Source organism: Penicillium malachiteum, assembly GCF_028827825.1.
Source record: "Penicillium malachiteum strain IBT 17515 chromosome Unknown utg000005l:1.0-9002435.0:326005.0-9005861.0, whole genome shotgun sequence".
NCBI classification, from domain to species: domain Eukaryota; kingdom Fungi; phylum Ascomycota; class Eurotiomycetes; order Eurotiales; family Aspergillaceae; genus Penicillium; species Penicillium malachiteum.
In genome coordinates this window covers 3,775,352-3,792,140 of record NW_026643099.1, presented here as the reverse complement: position 1 = coordinate 3,792,140, position 16,789 = coordinate 3,775,352, and the positions used below count along the sequence as shown (strand labels likewise).

Sequence of the window (16,789 nt, the reverse complement as noted above, 5' to 3'; positions counted from 1 at the left end):
GAGATTGCAAAAATGAGATTGAATGACAATGTCTCAGGTATCGGTATGTGTATAGGCATGGCCCATGCGGCCCATGCTTTAATAACAGGAAAGAGGCATGATGCCTTCGTTTCCTTCGCCTTTGCTTCAGAGACAGCCTTTGTCGAAATAAAATCGCTTCGTATCTGGACCCAGGCACCACCGCCATAGCCCTTTCAGCAGATGCATCGGATAAGGCATCGCTCAATCTCGGGTTGGAAATTCAAATCCCCTCGAATAAGAGAGGAAATTAAATCTGCGCGGTGGAGACATGCGGAGTTGAAATTCGGTGTTCCTTCACAGGAATATAATATGCATGGTGGATTTTTCGGGAGAATTCGAAATCACGCCTTCATGTTTGGTCGCAGTGCATAGGATTTGACAGGAAGGAGTTTGAACTGTTTAGGGAATCCAGTCTGAATCTCTGACTTAATGACATCCATTCCAGCAGCAGCGAACAACTGCTTGAACTTCGCGTCTGTCCTTGTGACACTGCTATCCAAGTCGTCGTACATATCTTGGTCCTGGAAATCGGTAGACAGATTCTCCTTGATGACCATAATTCCAGTTTCTGTCAAGGAGTTCCGACACCTCATAATGAACTCAGTCAATTGTGTATCTGTCAAATGCCCAACACACCATTGAACCCAGATCAAGTCGTACTTCTTTTGTGGATTCCAGTTCTCCAGACCAACGGTGTAGATATCACCCACCACACCATCCTTTTTGAGCTTGCTCTCAGCCAAGACATTGGTGAATTTCTCAACGGGCTCAACTGCGTCCACAACTTCACACGCATGCCTTAGGAAGCCTTCGGTTACACGTCCAACGCCGGCTCCGCAGTCCACGCCCAAACCGAGTTTTCCACTTTGAGGAAGAGATGGGACCAGTCGACGGACTTTCGTTAAGAAGGTCTTGGATCCTAGTAGTTCAATACGTGTGTACCAGGGGTAAGTGCCTAGCATGCCTAGCATCTCACTTGAAGTGCTAGCAACACTGTTCCAATAGTTGATCGAGGCGGCATGGTTGATTTTAGAGTCCGCAGATCCGGCCGCAGGAGCAGAGGGGTTCTCTGCTACCTCAGATGGGTTTCCTTCATCCAATGACATATTTGAAATACTATTGAGTAATCATCCCAAGTGGGGATGTTGAAGCTCAAAATGAAATTTATGCTCACAAGCATTGATTATGTAATGCATAATTATGACTACACGTGATTATGATGTATATTTTTGGCCCCCAAACCTTCACTTGAACAGCTTCAAAATGTTCCGAGTCATGATGATAAATTGACCTTCGAAGAGAATCTAATTGTGATCAAACGCCAGAATTCCGGTTATGAAAAATGGGAATATTTGAAAAAGCGCCATTGAAATGGTTATGGCCCTTCAAGCGACCACAAGACCAATCAAATGGACCAAAAAGCGTATGCTCCACTACCTCGGATGATCTGCTCTCGAACTAACTTCGCAAAGGTCCAACCTGTGCTTGTGGTAGAAAAACCGGACGATGGTTTTAAACTGTTTCATGTCGGGCCAGCTCCAAAGGTCGAGTATGTACATCTTTTGATATGGAAAAGAGCTAAGCTAATGTCCACAGTATCGTTGCTGTTCACGGACTGGGTGGACACAGAGAGAAGTCATGGACAACGCCTGATGGTGTGAATTGGCTTCGAAGCTTATTAAGTCAAGATATACCTAATAGCAGAATTATGAGCTGGGGTTATAATGCATCATCTGGTCCTGGACAAGAACAACACTCTTTACAGAACCTGTCTGAGAAATTAGTGCTGGACCTGTATAGACTGAGAGAGATGACCAAGGTAAGAGAACACATCACTCCAAAATCTGACATAAAATGAATTTCCATTATTATTTATCCGCCGGGTACTTACAATCGGCCCGGGTTAGACGCAAACTCGGCCGATCATCTTCATGGCTCACAGTCTCGGCGGTAGCATAGTCAAAAGTGTAAGTGGACTCCCGAAGCTACTGAAATATTCTGATATTAAATCTTCGCAGGCTCTGGTATTCTCGGATTTAGAGCGTGAGCGCCCTGCTAGTCGCCTTGATGTTATCAGTGCTTCCACCCGGGGAATATTCTTCTTTGATACCACTGAACTGGGAATAAGCACTCATGGCATGAGCAAATATCTGAAAAGTGTAGAGGGATCGGATCAAGAGAACAGCGATATTTTCAAAGAAGCAAAATGGCTGCTGAGTGTGTTGAATCAGTACCTATCAAACAGTGCCAAATATCGAAATGTCTATGTTACACCTCGCAATGGTCAAGAGGCGATACAAAAAGAAGAAAAAGGAGTACGTGAAAAGAAGGGATCGAGGTATTGAAGAATATCATGACTAACATTTTGGCTTAATAGGATGCATCTTCATCACAGATCAACTCGTCATATATTGTGATCAGTGCAAGTCATAATATGATTAATAAGTTTGGATCTGTGGAAGACGAGGGTTATGTGAAGATCAAGGAAGAGATTTCTGATATACTTGAAGAGAGTTCTTGGTCTACTGATTCTCATGTAAAATGGGATAAATAACCAATCCCAAGATCTACATGGCAGACAACACTGATGTATATGCGAAGAAAGACACCTGCAGTCTTGCGACTCGGAGTTAACAAGATTAAACATCGAAGTCCGCCTTGTTCAATAGAAGTGATCATCTTGAATGCTTCTTCTATTGTCTATATAATCTAATTAATTTACTCTGGAGAGCCCCATCCTCCACCACCAGGACTGTTTACTTGCATAATCTCACCAGCCTCCAACGAAAGCGCAGCCTTTCCACCCAGTGACATTCTTTCCAACCCCGTTCGGTCCTCATTCCATTTGAACGCATAATTCTTCCCCACTTGACCCGGGTATCCACCATTCATTCCATACGGCGTAAACACACGACGATCACTGAGAATACTGAACTTTAGTGGTACTCTCGCCTCAATCTCACGCACCGCACCATTCCCACCTCGGTATTGACCATTTCCTCCCGTGTCAGGGTTGATTGCATGCCTCCTGATAATAACAGGAGTACGTTTCTCCACGACCTCTGCATCTGTGATCTTTGTATTCGTGGAATGAGCCTGAATAGCATGTTCACCATGCCAATTGGGTCCTGCACCGCAACCTCCCCCGACAGTCTCACCATAGCTCCATCCAGGTTCAATAGCACCTGTATGGGGATTTTTCCCACCCAATCCCCACCCAAAGCTATTTGCGCAACCGGAAAAGGCAGCACAGCACTCAAATGCTCTAAGAATTGTATCGATAACTCGTTGACTGGCGAGTGTGCTGCCACAAATTGCCACGGAAGCACTGGGCCGTAAAACGGATCCACTTGGGATTTGAATATCGATTGGGGCGAGGCAGCCATCGTTCAGAGGGATATCAGTATCGACTAGACAGCGAATACAGTAGATGACCGCTGAATGAGTGATGGAGATGGGACAATTGTAGTTCCCCCACATCTGAGGACCAGTGCCTGCGAAATCAAAGACTGCTCCACCGTTCTCATCAATCGAGATAGAGACTTTGATGACCGTCCCATCATCGAAATGATCACTAGCTGTCAAGGGCATTGATTTAGAACGAGACACTCTCTTAAGGTAATCTCGAACAGCCAGCTCAGCGTTCATTTGGATAGCGTTCATATTATGAACAACTGATTTAAAGCCAAACTCATTGCAGAGATTCTGCAATAGTAAGATTCCACGTTGGTTAGCTGATATTTGCGCTTTGATGTCGGATATGTTATCATCTAGTCGGCGCGTTGGACTGCATCCAGGAAAGTCACCAGCAGCTAGGAAGGCCTTTCTTACGTCTTCCTCGAGGAAGTTTCCACTGTCGACTATTTTCATCGATCGAACGTTGAATCCCTCTTCCCAAAGCTCCTTCGAACCTGGCATCATGGATGTAATGCCCAGACCACCGATATCGGTGTGGTGTCCTCGAGCTGCAACGTAGAAAGCAACACTCGACTTTCCATCGACAAACACAGGAGTAATGACAGTCAAGTCTGGAAGGTGAGTTCCACCACATTCAGGATGGTTGCTCAAAAGAACATCACCTGGCTTGAGTTTATCTCCCCATAAACGATGTTGATATTGAATCGCGTATTGCATGCTTCCTAAATGGATTGGAATGTGTGGTGCATTGGCGACTAGCTTTCCATCTCGAGAGAATATCGCACATGAAAAGTCAAGACGCTCTTTGATACTTGTTGAAATGGATGTGCGTTGAAGAGTGTGTCCCATCTGCTCAGCAATTGACATGAAGCGATGAGACAAGATGGACAGCTTAATCGGATCAATGGTTTCTGATTCTTTTTCATTGGTAGCCTGAGTGACATCCTTCACCGTTCTCTCTAGTACCAGATGGTCTGGCAGAAGGTAAGCGTCGAAGTCAGGTTCAACAAAAATCGTTTGAGTGGCATCAATCAACAAGGCTGGGCCTTGACACTGACTGGGCCTCTCTACAGAGTTCAATTTGAAGATAGGAACATCTCGCCATGTACCATTGATGAATACTGGCTGTGTAACTTCACTCTGGATGACATCCTTGCGAGCTTTCTTAAGCGAATCTAGCAGCGGATATGGCGATTCGGTCTTCGTGGAAATACCCATTCGACCAACACCGCGGACTTTGATTGCATCGACATAGATTTTCCTTTCAAGCTTGAAGGCAAACTCCCTGAGATGAATGGTTTCAAATGACTTTCCGTAATCTTCATCCCCAGGTTTTGGAATGGCGATGTTTGTGTCAGTGCCCGCATATCTCATGCTCAAAGACTCCTCAAAGACAAGAGTCGATGCATCTGCTCCCTGGGAAAGGAGTTCTTCTTGAGCCTGCGTCTTGAGCGTGTCTATCCGAGCTCTAATAATCTCAAGCTCATCAAAATGAAAGAAGCCGGTAGACGGCAAAGTCTTTTCAACTTGCAGATCAGCTTGGGAGATGCCAACAGCCGACAAGAGCGAAGAATGCTTGTGAATAAGAATCCTGGAAATTCCAAGCTTATTGGCAATTGAGCATGCGTGTTGGCCACCTGCTCCTCCAAAACTAATCAAAGTATGGCGACTGGGCGCAAAGCCACGGACCTCAGTCGCATTTCGCATAGGTCGAGTCATTGTTTCATTTGCGACATTAAGGAAGCCCGATGCAACCTGTTCAGGGGTGAGGTCTTGACCTGTCTGTTCGTTTACCTCACGTGTGATTTCGTTGAATTTCTTTTTCGTGACCTCATAATCCAGATGTTGGTTGGCCTCTGGACCAAAGATCGCTGGGAAAGAAGACAAGACCAATCTACCAAGAAATAGATTTGCGTCAGTCACCGTAAGTGACCCTCCTTTTCGATAGCATGCTGGTCCTGGATGGGCGCCTGCACTCTCCGGGCCAACAACAAAGAGACCATGGCGTGCAAATAACATTGAGCCACCGCCAGCTGCGACAGTCGCGATATTCAGCATCGGAACAGTGATCTTTCGACCAGCGACCGTGGTCTCTGTCAGATAGTCATACTTTCCATCATAACGACAGACATCCGTGCTTGTTCCGCCCATATCAAAACCCAGAACAGGGGTTCCATCTGAGACGTCATAACATGTCTGTGCAATACCCACGACTCCTCCAGCAGGGCCACTGAGCAGAGCCTCATTTCCACGGAACTTTGAGGCTTCTCTGAGACCTCCATCTGAACCCATAAATTCCACACGCCGTGGTAGATGACTGAAGCCAGCCTGAAATGCTGACACATAATCCTTCACAATAGGATACAAATAAGCCTCGGAACAGGCTGAGCTGCTGCGCTGGAGATATTTGATGACAGGGCTAACATCTGATGCTTTAGTAATGTGCTCGAATCCCATCTCCGTCGCAATCTTTGCAACCTGATCTTCATGGTCGCTCTTTAAATACGAATGCATGAGTGAGATAGCTACCGAAGTATGACCCGCCGATCGGAGCTCACTGAGAACTGTTCGAACGTTGTCTGGATCCAAAGGTTTCAAAATCCGAACAACCTCCCCACTCGGAGTCTTTGACAACGCAGGATCAGTGATTTCTGCTGACTTGTCAAGAGGGAATGGATTAAGATCATAGTCTTCGACAGTGACACGTTCATCAATCTCAACGGATACTGCATGCAACGCAGGAAGCTTTCTGACATTCAGATCAAATAACTTCGGACGAGTCTGATCATCAATAACGCAGACATCCTTGAAGCCTTTCGTAGCGACAAAGGCAAACTCCCGACCTTTCCCTTCAAGCAAAGCATTCGTCGCTATGGTCGTACCAATGCGACAAGATACTATCCTTGAGCCATCTAGCTTTTGCCCGATGGGTATCGCGTGCCCTTCAATAGTCTCCAATGCCCTGCGAATTGCTTCTGTTGGTGCATCACGATAGTTCTGTGGATCCTCAGAGAGTAATTTGAACACAAGGTCTTCTCGTCCAGGGACCTGGACTAGGACATCACAGAATGTGCCTCCACGATCTATAAGCTAGGTTAGATCTGCTCGTTCTCGAGGAATTTTGAGTCACATACCAATTGAGATGTTAATATCAGGTATGGCCATCGCGACTGTGTGATATGCGAGAGGCGTCGCAAGAGCCAGTCGGAGAATAGCAGATCGGCAAGCTGCAGATAGTGTTTATACTGTATGATATGTGGTTAAGTTTCTCCCAGGTACATATTGCTATCTCGTGGGGGCGACATTGCAAATGATCTCTAAGTGGGAATTCAGGTCGGAGGAGTACCGATACCCCGCCCACAGTGTTAGTTAACCCCGCGAAAGATACAAATTGACTTTGGAATAAATTAGTGATAATATTGATCCTGAATGGTCAAATTTCTTTTATTTGATGGAATTTGCCTAATAATTTAATATGGCACCTTAGGAGATATCAATATTGTACTATTAGTGCCACGTGAATGCTACAGTATGAAGCCGAAAAGCCTCATACTAGCACTCCAAAAGTATCCTGCAGTCAACCGAAGAGAAACTAATCTAAATACGATTGAATTAACCCAATGACCTCATCGTTCTTCTCCAAATGAACTGAGTGATTAGCATTGGGAACGATATTCAAGTCCGCATTCGGAATTCTTGCAGCAATATCCTTAGACTGATCAGGCGGACAGATCCAATCTCGCTCACCAACAATGACAAGAGTAGCTGCGGTTATCAAGTGTAGCTGGTTCCTGTAGTCGAAGTACTTTTCCGTCTCCGAGTAAAGATCATCTTCTGAAGTTAGTGGGGCTGTTCAGCATACCGGGTAAGGCACTTACTATGTGCCTTGGCGTAAAATACTGTCGAGAGGTTGTTCTTGAGTGCGGCTTCTGCATCAAAGTGTTCGCTGTATAGCGATGCTGCGGCAAACATGACGAGCTGGAATTCGAGGTCACTCTCGAATCGACCGAAGACCTTTTCTCGTAGGAAATTGATTGAGAAACTTGGGGCTCTGGAGGCGCGTTGTTCTAGTGTTTGGATTGCCATTTCTTCATCTATATTGAATATTAGCATATGAAGACCTAACAAATAGTGAAAGAGTGTTAAATAATGACTTACGATGATATGAAGGAGCAGTTCCTCGTAGAATCAAGTGCGATACCTTGTCAGGGTAGGTGATGACATACTGCTGCGCCAGGTATCCGCCAAAGCTACCACCACAAATGATACATTGCTTATCATCAGCAAAGAAGAATCTCAATGCCTCGATATCCTCAACAAGCTGATGAAATGTATAAGGCTCTGTTCGTGAGCTTTGGCCATGTCCTCGGTAATCAAAGGATAGTACTCGATATTTCGTGGATAGCGGTGAATACGCTTTGAAATCAGATTGATGGTCTCCTTAAGCTTGCAAGAAAAAGTCAAGTCAGAAAGTTCCGTAACAGATGAAAGGAATCAAAGATCTTTTACCGAACCCTCGACCACCATGAAGAGTAATGATTAGCGGTGCATCTTCTGGGCCGATCAATCTGTATGCCAGCTGAGCTCCATTGATAGGGACGTATTCCACCATAATGTTGATTACTCCAGATGAACTTGATTAAAATGTAAGAACAAGCTTTATTGAGCGACCTTGGAAATCTCTCGTAGAGTCAGATATCTCACTGATCTCAGTATGTGAGTGTCAAAAGTACGATTATCTCCCGTTGTCGGCCCCACGCCGTAAACTAACCTGAATCAGGAAAAGATCTCAGTTTCCCCTCACAAGGGCTCCACGTCAATATAACAGCAAATGTCGTGATATGCATAATTCTGAATTCTTCATCGTGATACGCCACAGCTGCGGCTAGATACTAGTCTATTCAAGATATGGCGGACTCAATCCGAATTTTTAAACAATGAGTTTCCCACGATCTGGATTTGTCGGCCTATCCACAATTCACCATGGCGAGTTCCATGAAAGATCTCGAGATCAACAAGGCAGTAGGCACTGCCTCTTCAACAAATGATCAGGCTCGGGCTAAGGAGAGACACGATGATAAACACGACACAACAGAATCGATTCATAGTCAAGACGACTCAGGCATAGCATTCGATAAGACTGAAGCAAAGAAAAAATGGTTCCATTGGCACGACCCAGGCACATCCAAAGCCGACAAAAAGCTCATTTTCAAGCTCGATTGGTTTCTTCTCAGCTATAGCTGCCTCTGCTTCTTCATCAAGTACCTCGATCAAACAAATATCAGCAATGCATACGTCTCAGGCATGGAGGAAGATCTTGGTTTCGGACCTGGGAATCAATTGAGTTGGATGAACACTTATTTCAGTATTGGAGTGATCATCGGTGGGCCGATTAGCAATATTGTTTTGACTGTTGTTCGCCCACGGATCTGGTTACCCAGTTGTTTATTCGTTTGGTCCCTCTTCGTTCTATTTCTTTTCAAGTGCAATACCGCGTCCCAGTTCTATGGACTGAGATTTTGTGTTGGTCTAGCTGAGTCTGCAGCTTGGCCAGGAATTCAGTACGTGCTTGGATGTTGGTATAAGCGCTCGGAAATGGCATCTCGAAGTGGTCTCTTCGTGATGTCTGGTGTCCTTGGCCAGATGTTCTCTGGGTACTTGCAATCCGCACTTTTCGATGGAATGGAGGGTAAGGGAGGTCTCTCAGCTTGGAGATGGCTGTTCATCTTCGACTTTATTCTCGCAATTCCGGTCGTGATATATGGTTTGATCTTCTATCCCGATACGCCGCAGACCACGACTGCCTTCTATTTAACGGAGTGGGAGAAGAACCGGGCTCGTCAGCGAATTGAAGAGGAGGGTCGCACGCCAGTTGGGAAACTGGACCTCACTGTTCTGAAGCGTATTTTTCAGTCCTGGCAGCTATATGCCTTCTCCATCGCATACGCATTCTGGTCCTTGACAGCAGGATCATATGTTATGCAATATTTCGAACTGTGGCTGAAGGCTCTCGGGACATACTCGGTTCCCCAGATCAACAACATTCCCACATCAATGGGGGCGATCAACTTTGCTTTCATGGTTGGTACGGGTATTGTTGCAGATAAAATTGGTCGTCGAGGTCCTGTCTTCTTCGCTGTTGGGTGTCTATTGACATTCTGTTATGCAGTCTTCACAGCTTGGCCTGCACCGAAGGGACTGAAGATGGCTGCTTTCATTTTGACTGGTTGCTATGGATGCTATACACCCCTTCTGGCTGCCTCTGTGAATATCTCGTGCGCAAATGACCCACAGCTTAGAGCATTCGTCATGGCTTTCATGGTCAGCCTTGGATCAGCAGTTGTGATTCCATTTCAACAGTATCAGTTTCCCAGTGGGGATGCACCAACTTTCTCAAAAACACATGGATGGGCCAGTGGCCTGGTCTTCGTTATTGCATTGACATTATGGACTGGATTTGGGATTGATTTTATTCAAAAGATTATGACACGCGAGAAAAAACATCCTGATTCAGCTAAGGTATCGGATAATATTGATGTTTGATTTGTACTATAGAGACTCTCAATATAAGAACTGGAAGATATTTATTCTTATACTAGTACTTCATCTTAACTCCCGATCAGCATATATACCAGGACACAACTTGAACTTTATTCCAAGGTTTTGATTGACTTTACTCTATTTTACTCAGTAAGTGTATGGCTAAATTAATCAAAAATAATTACTAGTAACTAGACGTTATTAATAACTATAAAAAGATCAAGGCAGATAGAATAAACAACAAAGTACCATTTTAATACTTTAAGTTCTGTCTTTATATTATTAACCCTACTAACTAAATAGTTATATATGGTAAGAGTTATTTAGCTTATATCTATATACTTCTATATCTTATTTTATCTTTAAAAGAAAGTCTACTAAGAATTATAGCTTTGTATCTCTTACCTTACTTGATCTCATACCTTACTTTACCTCTCACTTCATTTTACCTCTTACTTCACTTTACTGTAATGATAACCTTAGAATCTGGCTGTTAATATGGGTATAAAAGGGAATGATATCTTGTGTGATTTTATTTCTTCCTTTCTGTTTTCCCTTGCCCATTGCATTACTAGCAATGGGCCTTATATCCTTTCTGGTTTACCTCAGTGTGCTAACTTCTTCCCTCTTTTATTTGTGTCTCTATACGTATTCCCTTTTTCCTTTACACCCTGCAACCAATCCCTTTATGGAGACGTCGTTCCTCAAATTTTATGGTGACATTTGGCGGTGATATCTTGCTTACAATTCTTCCCTACCATGTCTTGCGGTAGCTCATCGAGGTCCCCTCCCTATATCGACAAGACTATACTTCAATAGTGCAGTATCTCATAAGGAACTTCTATATGCGTACAGTCAGATACAGCACTATTCTAAGGCTATATGCATTGAACACCTTGACCCCAGCGCCGCACCTGATAACTATGTCAAATCCAGGGACTACGACGAGCTGATCCACAGAGCATCTCTCTAACCACTAAACTGAATGATATGTCCATCTATCAGATATGGAACACTTACGCCACGGATTAAGGGACTCGGAATGTTTCTAATAGTCTTCTTTCAACAGACCTTACCCTTTTCTCATCTCGTTATCAACCGGGCCTTACAGATTTCCTTTTCTCGCAGTTACTTTACCTCCACTTCATATCTTTCTCATACTTGCTTTACGCTTGCAAGCCTCAAATTTACACACACACACACACACACACACACATTTTCAAGTCTCAAGCCTTGCTTTGCACTTCCGAAAGCCGCTCTGAATGTCGACTCAGCAAGACACAATATCCACAGCCTATACCACTACCCAGGCTTACAAATATGCCAAACAAAGCGGTAGCAGTATCTACGCGGAGAAACTACACAGAATCATTATCCGGCATCACCTAAACACGGGAGGCGATCTGAGTGTCCTGGCAGATATTGGATGCGGTTCGGGCAACGCGACAAGACTATTAGCAACCTCATTTGGCGAAGTCATAGGCCTGGATTCAGGAATACAGATGATAAAAAAGGCTCGACAACTAGGAGGAAAAACCGCACTTGACTGACCTATCACATACGTGATCTCTCGAGCGGAGAATCTTGGTCATGCGATTAACGAGGCATTACCAGCAGCTCGGGAGAACGGTGGTGTTGATTTGGTTACAGCTGATATGGCAGTATGAACTTTTGTCCCAAATTCTGAATAAGTCACTGTTTCTGAGACTATAATACTAATAACACATAGGCACATGGGTTTGTTATGTCAGGATTCTGGGTCGAGGCTGCTCGCATCGTTAAATCTGGTGGCTCTGTTGCTTTATGGACACACTCGTCTCTGTACTGCCGTGGGTATTATCAAACTACCTTAAGGAAGCATTCAGCTAACTTGATTCAGATCCCTCAACTCCCAATGCCGAAGATGTTCAAGGGGCTCTCTCTCGCCTCGAAAGATGCCTTTTCTCATATGATCTTCCTGAAAATCAACTTTCTGCTCAGTACTGTGATAATCTCTTACTCCCAATGGGACACTGGCAACCACAAGGTAGCGAGCGCCTTTCCGAAGACGAAGTTTACTCGAATGGAATGGGATCGAGATGGCGTTCTTACGGATGGTGATATCTTTTTTTATGGATCCGAATGGAGAACTGTGAATGAACTGCCGGAAAGCCTGGGCGCGACTAGTATGGTGATCCGGTGGAGAGAGGCATACCGAAATCTGATGGGCACAGACAGTGACTGCGTTGCACAGATTATCAAAGCAGTGAAACAGCCTGGAGGCATTGGGGGTTACCGAAGATGAAGACCCATCTATTGAGACAGGGTCTGGGACTGTTCTGCTCCTGTTTAAAATGGAATAGATAGTGATCTGCATTCAAGTAAAGTTAATACATTTCATAGGAGACTGCATCGTAACGGGGGAATCGTCCCTTGGAAGTAAGGAGGCCCATCTTTCGCGTAGCGTTCGTAACTCCAGCATCCTTTTCTTCCTGCTCGGTTCTGAATGATCACTCAATACAACTACTTTTCCTTCCAATGTCACCTGAATAGGAAATCGTTCAATAGACAGTCCTAAGTCAAACATCCTTGCGCTGTCCCATATAAAAATTCCAATCATATTAAAAGGCCCATAGTCCCCTGTAAAGATAGGCCTGTCCTCTCCTCTTTTTCTCCTCATGAGTGGTCCTCGAACTGCCCGCCAATCATTCCACTGTAACGGCTCTTTGTAGCAAGAGTCAATGTCTTGGTGCCAGATTTTTTCTGTGTCTGTATTAAGAGGACATGGTGTGGGAGACCATGTGGTTTTATATTTTAATTTGCCGTATATCTCATCCTTACAGAACGATGGAGGTATTTTGAGAGACGCATTATTCGTATCTGGTGCTGGAATCAAGGCGAGGACATCTGAAATGGCCCAAACTTCCTGGAGCAGGAAAAAAGCCATTCTTCTTGAGAACCACTCCTGGATAAAGGTCTGCTCCCGGGGATGCCAATTCCAACCTCCCCAACGAAGATCTGTAGAGTTCCAAGTGGGAACCCATATACCCTTTGCAGCTTTTGCGATATTTGAAACGCTCTTCAAGCTCCAAAGGGCTCGGTATACTCGAAGCTCCTCGATCCAGGATGGTTGTCTTGATGCCGCGCTCACCGCTGTTTCGGGTAAGAGAGGATTGACGCTGGCGACGCAGTGTAAGTTCTGTCGCATTATATTGAGGCAGGTGCATGCGAGTGTCTGAATGTGGGCAGCCACACATATCATATCCCGCATGACCAATCGTATATCTGAAGAGCTTACGCCTTTCAATCTCCGGCGAAAGGCTTCCACGGTGACACAATGGTATTGTAAGTCATAATCCTTTATGGAATCGACGTGAATGGAGGGAGTGTGGATTAAGGCGACTTCTCGAAAAATGGCATTTAATTTTCTGGTGACAGGACATGATGATATGATGGTCTCTGTGATAGAGATGGCATCCCGGTTGAAGATTGCGAGGACACGTGGTGAGAGTACCAAGAGAGATTCCAGGCCCACAAAATCTAGAGAATCAATTATAAAACAGATGATCTCAGTGGGGAGCAGTTCCAAACGATCGAGTAAGTCCATGGTGGGCACGACGATCTGGAAAGCTAAATGGATGAAATGGCGGGGGGCGTTGGATGGTTCCCTGGTCCTCATGTGACTGTTCCCCACTTTCTAGCCCCCATGTCATCATACCTACTACATACTACCTACTACTGTACATACTAACTAGGTATGTATTGATACATTATTCTTTTAGAATAATTGAGAAAATGACAGGTGGTACCATTCAAATATTCCGCAAATCGTTCAAAGTCCACCTTTCGAACCAAACCAGTTAATGTCAGCTGCATTCAAATGTTATGTATTATCATGCGTGTTGAAACCTATCAAGTGAGAGACAATGCTAGTAATTATTATTTATTGGACTTATTTGACTTTACAGAACGAGAGATGCAGAACTGAACTATGAAACTACTAAGTAGTACACGAACCTACCTATGCATTGTATGTAGATACTACCTTCCACAGGGCTCGAACAATGATGAAGTGACTTGATTAACATTATAGTACTAACTACTACATATATGGTATAAAAAACGCCAAATACCCTGCCCAGGTGCTTTTTATAAAAAGCAATGAAACTTCAAGTTGGAAGAGGTACTGGAGAGATCAACTTGAATTGATATTCCTATGCACTCGAGTGCTGCCAGTGCTAAGTTTACCACATGCACAACTTGAATCATCACTTGAGTATACTAAGCCTCGAATCAGCCTCAATCCAGCATTTAAACTTGAAGTGCTTAAACCTTGGAAGTACTCCAAAAATTTGAACTTCGATATCGGACATCCATCTAGAGCATCACGACAGTATATATCTTCCGGTGCCAAGTCCCAACATTCCAACTTTCAAGCTAGGAAATTTGAAGCCTTGGGGTTTACTTCACCTCGGACGAATCGCAAAAACCTGAGCCCATAAATCTTCCAAACCCCTTACATAGCTTCCGAGGTCTTACTAGAACAACTCATCAACTCAAAACTCCGATGTGCCTGTGTACCCGCTATAGCCCGCCAAATACCCGGCCACATACGCTAGTGCATCCGAGATCCACTTTCCACACATTGACAAGGAACTTACGTCCCAACTGCTTTAGTCGGATAATCCTGTCCAATCCGAATCACTGGCTTCTATTTCCACAAGCCGTGGCGGGAACTCATGCCAGCTCATGCCACATGTTAGTCTGCACTAGCAGACCACATTCAAATGTTCTGATCAGACCATGTGGAGTAATCTCACGCAAAACCTTGGAATTCACTTGATAAGCCCCTCACCGCTGGAACCGGATTTGGGTTTTTGGTGGGGGGTTCCAGCTTGAAAGATCCTGATCCATTGCTTAATACAGCTAGAATGTCAATGGATGAGAAGGATGATAGAGTCTCGGTAACCACTTACAATCTTGAACGTGCAATCGCACAGTGTGTTGATTTTCAATACATTTTCGTGCTGCTCACTCCGCTCATTCTTCATCTTTCACGGAGCTCATCGCGAAGATGAAGGTTTCTTCTAATATGATCGCACTTTTCAGTGCTGTACAAGAGATATCGCCAGTGACAAACTCAACTTGTGTACATATCCCCCACGACATGTACCGGCTTGAACCTCAAGACCCAGCTAACGTCTCTACAGTGCACGGCTCTATATAACTCACCTCTCTACTCAAACCTTTTACTCCCTTCCAATCCTCTCTATACGGAGTCCATACATTCTCACTACGCTGTTAATGCCCGTCTATATCCTGCTTGCATTTTCAACCACGCTCTGCAGATGAAGTTTCGCAGGCTGTAAAAATTCTCGTTGAGGAAGATGACGGTTCACCGCAATGCCAATTCGCAGTTCGAAGTGGTGGACATACAACATGGGCTGGGGCAGCAGGAATCCAAGATGGGGTAACGATTGATATGTCAATGATGAACTCAACGATATACCATCCCGAGAACTCGACAGCGTCAATTATGGCTGGTGCACGGTGGGCATCGGTTTATACCACCTTGAAAGAATTCGGTGTTACCGCTACTGGTGGTCGATCCGATACACTAGGTGTTGGTGGTTTGGTCACAGGTGGTAAGCAGAATACCCTCTCTCATCACCGTAAATTTGAGAGATCAAGAGTAATTCTATTTTTTGAATAAAATCTCACATTATGTAGGTGGACTATCATTTTTCACTGCACGAGATGGCTTCGTCTGCGACAACATAGAAAATATCGAACTCGTTCTCTCTAACGGCGAAATAATTAATGCAAACAGCGAGATCAACGCCGACTTATTCCGCGCCCAGAAAGGTGGCTCGAATAATTTCGGCATAATCACCAAGATAAACATCCGCACATTCGAGCAAGGAGATTTATGGAGCGGGATAATTCTACACGACATGTCGACAGTCCAACAGCAGATCTCAGCTCTGGTCAACTTTACTGATAGGGTCGAGGAAGATCCCAATGCCTGCCTGGTCAGTTTATGGCAATACTCCTCTTTACTTGGCACGACGATTGCGGGGACAGGACCCCAGTATTTGATTCCTGTAGAGAATCCCGAGCCCTTCCGGGAGTTCTTGGAGATCCCTAGTATCTCGAGTTCGACGCGATTTGCAGATATTTATGACTTGATGATGGAGACATCGCCTCCGTCAGGACAGCGGGTAATTCTTCTGACGCTTACATTTGGGAATGATGAGCGGGTGATGCAGAAGCTGGTTGATACGCAGGGAGAGCTTGTCGAGGAGGCTAAGCCATATATGCAGAGTACGGATTGGAACATTATTAGTTTCCTACAGCCGTTCCCTGCGTTATTTGGACAGAAGGGCAAAGAGATGAATGGAGGAAATGTGCTAGGAATTGATCGGATGAAGAAGAATCATCTAGGTGAGATCAAACCACCCAAAAATGGAGAAGGCAAATACTGACGATTAAAGTTTACTTACTGTTCCTCTCTTGGGATGATATTAAGGATGATTCGCTCATCCGATATGCGGGTAACCAAATTATCGCTCAGGTTCGCGCATACGCTGAGAGTGTTGGTCAGGACCATCCGTACCTCTATCTCAACTATGCGGATAAGAGTCAAAATCCTTTGAGGAGCTATAGAGAAGAGAACTTCAATGAGATTCTCCGTGTTGCAAAGAAATACGACCATACCGGCGTGTTCCAAAATCAGATGCCCGGTGGATTCAAGGTAACGAAAGCATGATATCCGAATCATTCAACCATATATTCTCTATTAGAAAAATTTATGAATTATATACAACATTCC

General features: G+C 44.6%; 8 protein-coding genes across 8 annotated transcripts; 5 read left to right on the top strand and 3 right to left on the bottom strand.

Annotated features, from left to right (window-relative positions):
- Nucleotides 1-362: 362 nt before the first annotated feature.
- N7483_011405 (N-terminal protein methyltransferase) lies at nt 363-1,127 on the bottom strand (the record flags this gene model as incomplete). Its single annotated transcript, XM_057094832.1, has 1 exon — nt 363-1,127. The coding sequence occupies one exon, from the start codon at nt 1,125-1,127 to the stop codon at nt 363-365; it is 765 nt and encodes a 254-aa protein (XP_056940803.1).
- Nucleotides 1,128-1,430: 303 nt separating this feature from the next.
- N7483_011404 (uncharacterized protein) lies at nt 1,431-2,575 on the top strand (the record flags this gene model as incomplete). Its single annotated transcript, XM_057094831.1, has 5 exons — nt 1,431-1,570; nt 1,618-1,840; nt 1,929-1,988; nt 2,040-2,336; nt 2,399-2,575. 5 exons carry the CDS (start codon nt 1,431-1,433, stop codon nt 2,573-2,575), a joined length of 897 nt encoding a protein of 298 aa, XP_056940802.1.
- A 164-nt stretch (nt 2,576-2,739) lies between these two features.
- N7483_011403 (uncharacterized protein) lies at nt 2,740-6,603 on the bottom strand (the record flags this gene model as incomplete). The annotated part of the gene is made up of 2 exons (XM_057094830.1): nt 2,740-6,521; nt 6,573-6,603. 2 exons carry the CDS (start codon nt 6,601-6,603, stop codon nt 2,740-2,742), a joined length of 3,813 nt encoding a protein of 1,270 aa, XP_056940801.1.
- Nucleotides 6,604-7,030: 427 nt separating this feature from the next.
- On the bottom strand, nt 7,031-8,050 carry N7483_011402 (alpha/beta fold hydrolase; the record flags this gene model as incomplete). Its single annotated transcript, XM_057094829.1, has 4 exons — nt 7,031-7,269; nt 7,317-7,532; nt 7,597-7,878; nt 7,948-8,050. The coding sequence occupies 4 exons, from the start codon at nt 8,048-8,050 to the stop codon at nt 7,031-7,033; spliced, it is 840 nt and encodes a 279-aa protein (XP_056940800.1).
- Nucleotides 8,051-8,421: 371 nt separating this feature from the next.
- On the top strand, nt 8,422-9,981 carry N7483_011401 (Major facilitator superfamily domain general substrate transporter; the record flags this gene model as incomplete). The annotated part of the gene is made up of 1 exon (XM_057094828.1): nt 8,422-9,981. One exon carries the CDS (start codon nt 8,422-8,424, stop codon nt 9,979-9,981), a length of 1,560 nt encoding a protein of 519 aa, XP_056940799.1.
- Nucleotides 9,982-11,722: 1,741 nt separating this feature from the next.
- N7483_011400 (uncharacterized protein) lies at nt 11,723-12,262 on the top strand (the record flags this gene model as incomplete). Its single annotated transcript, XM_057094827.1, has 1 exon — nt 11,723-12,262. The coding sequence occupies one exon, from the start codon at nt 11,723-11,725 to the stop codon at nt 12,260-12,262; it is 540 nt and encodes a 179-aa protein (XP_056940798.1).
- A 2,862-nt stretch (nt 12,263-15,124) lies between these two features.
- Nucleotides 15,125-15,431, top strand: N7483_011399 (uncharacterized protein; the record flags this gene model as incomplete). Its single annotated transcript, XM_057094826.1, is given in 3 exon segments — nt 15,125-15,157; nt 15,168-15,322; nt 15,341-15,431. The coding sequence occupies 3 exon segments, from the start codon at nt 15,125-15,127 to the stop codon at nt 15,429-15,431; spliced, it is 279 nt and encodes a 92-aa protein (XP_056940797.1).
- An 8-nt stretch (nt 15,432-15,439) lies between these two features.
- N7483_011398 (uncharacterized protein) lies at nt 15,440-16,726 on the top strand (the record flags this gene model as incomplete). The annotated part of the gene is made up of 3 exons (XM_057094825.1): nt 15,440-15,602; nt 15,688-16,401; nt 16,452-16,726. 3 exons carry the CDS (start codon nt 15,440-15,442, stop codon nt 16,724-16,726), a joined length of 1,152 nt encoding a protein of 383 aa, XP_056940796.1.
- Between the last annotated feature and the right edge of the window lie 63 nt (nt 16,727-16,789).